The 7,639-nt window shown below is 43.2% G+C and overlaps 1 protein-coding gene across 3 annotated transcripts in view; it reads left to right on the top strand.

The window, feature by feature from the left end:
* The window catches only part of LOC117503884 (apoptosis facilitator Bcl-2-like protein 14), a 4,697-nt gene extending 1,955 nt beyond the window's left edge, over window positions 1-2,742 (top strand). For all 3 annotated transcript variants that reach the window (XM_034163169.1, XM_034163167.1, XM_034163170.1), the window contains exons 2-7: window positions 1-94; window positions 937-1,053; window positions 1,246-1,307; window positions 1,508-1,669; window positions 1,760-1,873; window positions 1,961-2,742. The exon at window positions 1-94 is cut by the window's left edge. In XM_034163169.1, coding sequence (XP_034019060.1) covers window positions 1-94; window positions 937-1,053; window positions 1,246-1,307; window positions 1,508-1,669; window positions 1,760-1,873; window positions 1,961-2,002 — 591 coding nt within the window. In that variant the 3' untranslated portion in view covers window positions 2,003-2,742. The remainder of the gene's footprint in view (window positions 95-936; window positions 1,054-1,245; window positions 1,308-1,507; window positions 1,670-1,759; window positions 1,874-1,960) is intronic.
* The last annotated feature ends 4,897 nt before the right edge of the window (window positions 2,743-7,639 follow it).

A 7,639-nucleotide genomic window follows, 5' to 3' on the forward strand; every position in this document is an offset into this window, starting at 1 on the left:
GACCAGAACAGACCGTCTGAAGCAGGATTCAGATCTGGACCACTGGAATTCACATCTGAATCTGGAGGTGATGTACGCGGTGCACATCGAGACGGTAGGAGTTATTCTGAGCCATGTTTAATTTATCACAGTCATTTGAAAACTAAGTGTTTTGTGTTTGTGTGTGTCTGTCTTAAATGTAAAGAAATCATTAACATTAGTGACTCACACCCCCTGATGCATCAGACACATTTTACTGGAGTAATTCAGAAACTCAACTTTTATAATGAAATGCTCACTTAAACACTGAATACTCAACACATGCCTTTAATTGGACTTTGACATAACGGTTTGCTACATGTTTTTAAGTCTGTTTATAGCTGTGATGAAGTGGCACGGTGGATTAGTGGCAAGCACTGGTGCCTTCCAGCAAGAAGGTTGTGGGATCACGTCCTGGCCTTTGTGTGGAGTTTGTATGTTCTCCCTGTGTCTGTGTGGGTTTCCTCCAGTTTCCAGTCAAAAACATTATTATTTAGGGTCTTTCTTTCTCTGCCCCTGAGCAAGGCAGCGTCTCTACATTTGGAGTTGGTCCCCAGGCACCGGACTGTGGCTGCACACTGCCCCTAGTGGTTGGATTGTGTCTAACTGTAGTTAGGACGGTTAAATGCGCAGGACACATTTCGTGGTGTGTGTGTACAATAACAATCATGGCTCTTCTTCAAGTCCTTTCAGTTTATAATCACTGAAGCATGTTGAGGCAGCATTGTTGTGATTTGGTGCTGGGTAAAAGGAACTGAAGTATTTATTTACCAAAACTAAGTCTTGCATTTTCTATCACGGCAACACCCCCCCCCCCGACTCCGGATAAAGCGGAAGAAAATGGATGGATAAATTTAAGTGTTGCTGTGGTCGAGTCCAGATCACTCAGTGTTAAAGCTTATTTATTGTCTTTGTCAGATGGGAGTGAAAACGATAAGTTGGAGGTGGCTGTGAGCCGACTGACTGAGATCGCTGATCAAATCCCATTCACGCCTCCAGAAATCGAGGCCGACTCAGAATATGTCCCAGAAGATGGTAAGTGCAGAAAGTTAAATGGCAACGAGGTAAAGGACTTCTGTGTTTTGTTCTTTTTTTTTTTTTTTTTGTCGAAAATGTATAAGAACACTTTCTAGGAGACTGTGGCTTTTCACACCTGTTTCACAAACTTAAATTTTTTCTTCCAGTCAGTGTCGTATGAAGTTACAATTTACTTTATTTATTTTTAAGACAACATTGAGAAGCTCATCGGGTTGTTGCTGAGGGAGAGTGGAGACGAGTTCAACCGAAAGGTAAAAATTCGACTGCACTGCATCCCCCAACACACACACATACATAACGGGTGGTGTGGGGGGGGGGGGGGGGTTATGATTTTGATTATTATCAACACCTTAATGGTTCTTCTGGGATAAATCACATTTATATGTTCTGAGCAAATGAACAAACTTCTTGCTGGCGGCGCTGAGTCAGAGTTAAATGTCATCTTCGTCAGGTACTGAGAGATTCCTCGCTGACCGCTGAGCTGAGGGGAAACTACAGTTTCTTTGAGAGACTCGTTTCAGCCTTTCTCGAAAAGATGGGGATCGCAACCTCTGACCCCAACTCTCTTGGGCCACAAGCGTCACCAAAGACCAAGCTCGCCATTACCTGTGAGGTAACGACTTTAAAGGCCATCTGCTAGCAACATGAAGTGCACAAAGTGTCCTGCAGGGGTGCCTGTGAATGTTTTCTGTTCTCTCTGAAGGTCAGCAGCCGTCTGTCTGCAGTGGATCAGCAGCTCACCAGACCGCTGCTCGGCTTCGGAGCCAGATACATCCAGCATAACTTCTCTGCCTGGGCCACGCAGCATGGCGGATACGTACGTAATGTTAAAGGTTTTTACATAACACTGAAAACACTAAATCATAATCGTTTCTATGTTGTCTTTGTTCACTTCCACCTGCAGGAGGACGCTCTTAATGAGGACGATGATGATAATGTTGAGTGAAAAGTCTTCATTTTGTCTCCAGTCTGTAACCAAACACGCGTCTCGCACGATGGCGAGCATCGTTTCATCCTGTCTCTCCACCAGCTTCCATGTTGTTTGTGTGTGCTTCTTTTATGAAAATCAGCCTGAGCCGAAGTGACCAGTTTCTGTTCTGGGTAGTTTGGACGCCTGTTTCCAACATGTAAACAAAAACCAAAAGGTCAGAAATCAAAACATCACAAATGAAGTCAATGAAAAAATATACAAAATGCAAATTTGGTACATCTCTGAAGTTTTCTGACCTGAAATTTTGAGTATCACAAACTTGGGGAGAACATAAGTGAGATTGTGGAATTTTTATACCTTGTTTAACAACACTTTTGATTAAATGTGATTTATCATTTGAAATGTTGAAATCATCCATTTATTATGAATCAGTTGATTTGTTTAGCACTTTAAAAAAAATAATCAATGAACAGCTTAAATTACAAACTAAAACATTCACATCAATAATATTCAGGAAAAAAAAAAACCTAGAAGTTAAATTCAAACTATAGATGACAAAGGTGAGTTACAGTCAGAATAAAAATGTATTGGGCAAAATTACATTAACTAGTCGGATCACTGTCAGTCAAACTCTAGAAACAGGACTTTTTTTTTTTTTTATGATTTGTTCTGTTAAGTCATAATGTGTAAGCACTATGATACTTTATGTATTGTTGGTATAAAATGGAATTGATGGATTAAAGTAAATGACCATCTGCTGTTTGTTATTTCAAGAATGTTTCCAACAACTTATTTTATCATTATGTGCGCATGTGCTGTCTTGTGTATTATTGCTTTTTAAAATTGTGATTCTTTTTTTCAAGCACATGCACTTTCATGAAGTAAATTGTTGCTTCAGTATAACCAAATGTTTCAGGGAAGAAAAAGTAATTAAAAGCTGTTAATTACTGACATACACTAAACTTGCTGATTTGTAACATTTTTTTTTCTGTAACTGTTTGCTGCAGTTTTATCTCATTTAGGGGAAAACCACATGAAACGCTGTTTTCTTTCATCTAACTGAACTTTTCGTGGGTCTCTTTCTTCGAGTTTTATGCTGCCTTCATGTACTATTGGGAACATGTTTTTCATTCGAGTATGTTTTTGTTATCACGAAATGAAAACTGGCGGAGACGCGCTTCATCACCTGCTACTTCGGGAAAACTGAGTTTTTAATTTTCTTTCTACAGCAGGAGCAGGATGCAACCACATGCAAAAATGATGATGTATATAACCAACAGTTAATGGCGGATGATTCCTGACCAATGCGGCTTTTCTGTCCCCCATCTTGAAATGTCAAAGGTCATCTGGACTCAGAAGCTCGTGTCAAAATGACCAGTCGAAATCACCACGTGACAGCGCATTCACGTACATTTTGCACGTAGGCCAGTCGTCTTACCATAAAACCAATAGCACATGAAGGCAGCATTAGTCACATGACCGACTTAAAGTAAAACAAACTTGAAACAAGTTCCACACACACTATCGATAAATGTATCAGTGACATAAATCAATAAGTAGTGCGTGAGCAAGTGTTTATAGATGTAACTTTACTGCAGAAAACGTTTGATTAAAAATGTGTCGGGGAAACTCATTTAAGCGACACCAGCACCTCCTTGTGGCCAAAGTAGGACCTGCATGCAGGAAAAGGGGCGACTCAATTATCACACATTTTTTAATTATTTTACAATTAAAAGAACCACATTCAAATATTTTGGTAATTATTTAAAAATTATTTTTTTTAGCATTTTAAATTCACTTTAACTTCGTTATTATTAAGGGCTATATTATTGGTTATATTATATTACTGGTATTTTCAATGGTTATACCGCTGAGTGAATTCACTAATATAGACTCTAAAAAATGTTAAAAAGCCCTGTTCAATTTACAGCTAGTAATAAAATCTTACATACATTGACACTTTTTATTGATTTATTTTTGCAGATTTTCTGGTTTTTGACTGATTAATCAATCACGTATTGTTTTCAGGGTTTTTTCCTTTTATTTGCATTTTGTGTAAATGCGGCTTTTTTGCAACATACTTGTAAAACTAGAAATTTTGCGTTTTCACTTGTAATTTGCGCTGAATTGATCATATCCATCCAGTGAAATCGGTAAGAAGTTTTAGCGTTTTTTTTCCGTGTTAAAGACGAAGACGAATTTAAATTGTGTGGTTTTTAAAATAAGGTTTGGCGCGTTTTTTGGCCTGAAATGAGGTCCAACCCGTTTCCCGCACGCGCACCGACACACTTCGACTTGCGCTCTGCGGGAACGCGCACACTTCTAGATGCGGCGTGCGTGATGCACCAGGCGCGGCGGTACGTGTCGCCGCGGTCCGCGGTCCCGGACGGTTCTCCGTTAAACGTTCTGGCGCTTCATGTCACTTCGGCCCCACCGGATCCACTGACCGGACCGGGAGTGACGTCAGCGCCGCCGGGGGCCAAGATTCGGATCTCCAAAGCCAACAAGGGCCCGGCGGTGGTGAGAGCCGTCCGGAGGCACCATCCTGCGCAGCCGGTCAACCTGGTGGCGGTGTGGGGCGAGCGGGCGCCCCCGGAGGCCCCCGCGGGGCCCCCACCGCCGGCCAAAGCGGAGGCGAGGTGTGACGTCACAGAGGGACATGGAGACGCGCCAGTGCGGGCCAGAAGGAAAGGTTTCAGACCCCCAGACGTCAGGACCATCTTCTCCGGAGGACAGAGGGACCCCCGGGTGAAGGCGGAGTCCGGGGAGGGCCACACCTTCGAGCGCTGCGCGGGGGGTTCCTGGTGTGACGTGTGCTGCGGTTATGTGTTTGAGCAGAGCCTCACCTGTGCAGGTGAGTGTGCTCCTGAAAGCTTTAAAGCCTTTGTCATTTTGGACAGTTAAAGCTGCCACAGTCATCCAGGGGCGTAGACAGGTTTTCTTATTGTAGGGGGGGGAAGCGCTTCACACAACTCTTGAAACATTTGACATCTGTTTCATGAAGCTTCAAAACATTCCAAATGTTGCTGTTTTGATGTTAATGCGCACCCCGGTGTCCAAACCTAGTACTGCGGCTGCGGTGCTCCAACACACCTGAATTGACTCGGATTCAGGTGTGTTGGAGCAGAGAGACAACTAAGAGTGTCTCGAGGACCGAACTTGGCCACCCCTGCTCTAAATAAAAGCTGGCGGTGACTCCAGCGTGCATTTAGTGGATTTTATGTACGCGACTTTTAGAAAATAATTAAACTGTGTGTCTGCTGTGACACAGGTTCACTTCCAGGTGGCGGCGCTGGAATGAAGGCAGGCAGGGCTCAGAAATGCAGACAGACCGGTTCAGGAGTCTCTGCTCGGTAAACGCCACACAGGACGCAAACGTGCACACGTGCACCCCTGCACGCCGTGATGTGTTTGTCAGTGTTGGAATGTTCAAACTCCAAGTCTCTAAATCGTCTTCTTCACTTTCAGTCCTCAACCGGACTTTGTGGATCCGTTTTAGTGCCGCTGTCACGTGCACGTGTTCTGGATGCAAAAATAAATGAATTTCTGCATAATTCACCATCAAAGGTCGCGCACATCAACGCTAGTATTGTTTACAAACACTGATGATTTTTAAATTTTTTGTCAGTTACGCAGCAGCTCAGACGTTTTCTCCTTTAAAATGTGATTTAAGTTTCTTCTTTTAAATAAGAAGCAGCAGCTGGTTCACTTATTAACCGAAAACCAGTTAAACAGCAGCAGCTTTCTTCAATTGTGTCCATTAAACATTAATCTCCTTTTGGGATTTGAAAAAAAGTCATAACTAAACCAGAAGAGAACAAGGACGAATCCTTTAATCAGCCTCTGTAACGTCTTAAAATGTGTAGAAGTGAAGCGCTGTGACAACGTTTCTGATGCGCTGCGACGCGCGCAGCGAATAAACACGGATCCCAAGAAGCATGTTGACTTTGGGGTCAAAGGTCACTGAGCAGATTTTGTCAAATGTTTCCTGATTGTCACCAAATGTGTGTTCAGCAGTGTGACCCCAAGACACCTGTTGATTTGGGGGTCAAAAGGTCAAAGGTTAAAATCACTGGGCTGCACTTTGTAAAAGCTTTCTGGTCCAAAGTGTCGCCCGGCGCCGCAGGTTAGTGTTTGTTTTTTATTTGTGCACACGTTTATGAGATGAAGTGAAGAACAGTTTCTTCTTCTGTTCCTGGATGACCTTCAGAGTCACACGTCCCCACAGCGCCTCCTAAAGTCTTGGAGGTGAGGCACAGGTTTTGTGTGTTGATGTGTCGCTCCGGCCCCGTTTTAGTCTGACAGGTGTTGTAACGATGTCCACGATGGGAGGATGGACTCGGACTTGGACTCGGTCAGTCTCAGTCTCTCTGTCTCAGCACAACAACAGAGTGAGAATGACGGCGAATCTGAAGACTGGACGGTGTGCAGTTGACAGCCATGTGAGCATTTGTGTCTTTGAAGTGATGTTGGCCAAGGAAGACCCGCTGAGGAGATCAGTTTGTGCATGTGCACGTGCACGAGAGATGAGGCTGGGAGATGGGAGGAGCCATGTGCAAACTGTGGGATAAACACGGACATAGCAGTCACCAGGGACGATCGTCACAGAACAGATGGATGGCTTAGGATGTCCTGAAGGGGGTGCTGTTATCCGGTGGCCAAGCTTTGATTGCAGTCACTTTGACAGTAGTGGTGTCCAGAGTGTTCCAGAAAGGGCCAACAGGCTAGGGCGTAATTTTGAGTAGGGATGCTAGGGTCACGTCCCTACCAATATTCAGCCCCCTACTGTGTAATCACGACCAATAAAACCACTGTCCTCCATTATTATGGCACATAAAGGGTTAAATGTATGCCACTGCTCGAAGCCCCCCTCTTTAACATAGACATCCTTGTCTGATTAGCAGTGATGCCGGTCTAATCTGACCACTTTTTTTTAGTAACGAGTAATCTAACGCGTTAATCTTTCCAAATCAGTAATCAGATTAAAGTTACTTCTCCATGTCACTGTGTGTTACTATTATTTTTGCATTGTGGGTCGACAGCAGCATTAAACTTGGTCTGTGGGCAGGAGGTCAGGGTTGGACTGAACTGCCCACTTTAAGCGAGCTGTGAGTTTTCTGCAGCAGTTACGACTCGTCCTCACCTCTTAAAGTGTGGTGACAACAGCACACCTGCACTGAGCTTTACAAAGACATTTTTGTGCTTTTTTCTCCAAGCCGCTCCGTATCTGCTCATTAAAAAACAGCTGATCCTCCGCGACGCATCAACAACTAACACTATTTTCCACTCAAATGCACCTAAACTCTCTTTCTGGGGACCACATGATGTGAAAACACAATAAAACTTTCTTACCTGTAAATCTGGTCATGTTTTCTGCATAAATAAATGTTATCCATTCTTTGTGCTCAAACGCCAAAGCAGGGGCGAATCCAGATGGAATGGGGGCGTGGGGCAGGGATGTGCCCCCCTCCCCCACAACAGCCCTAGATTAAAGGTCCAGTTTTGAAGTCTTTTTTTTTACTACAACTACTAATACTACTTAAAATAATAATAATTTCAACAAGTAAAATGTTTAGAGAAAATTTAAATGTTAGAAAAATGTTAGAATTTAATAGTTACATTTATAAACAATGTAGGTTAGAAATTGCAAGT

The sequence above is a fragment of the Thalassophryne amazonica genome, chromosome 22 (assembly GCF_902500255.1).
Source record: "Thalassophryne amazonica chromosome 22, fThaAma1.1, whole genome shotgun sequence".
Lineage (NCBI taxonomy): Eukaryota > Metazoa > Chordata > Actinopteri > Batrachoidiformes > Batrachoididae > Thalassophryne > Thalassophryne amazonica.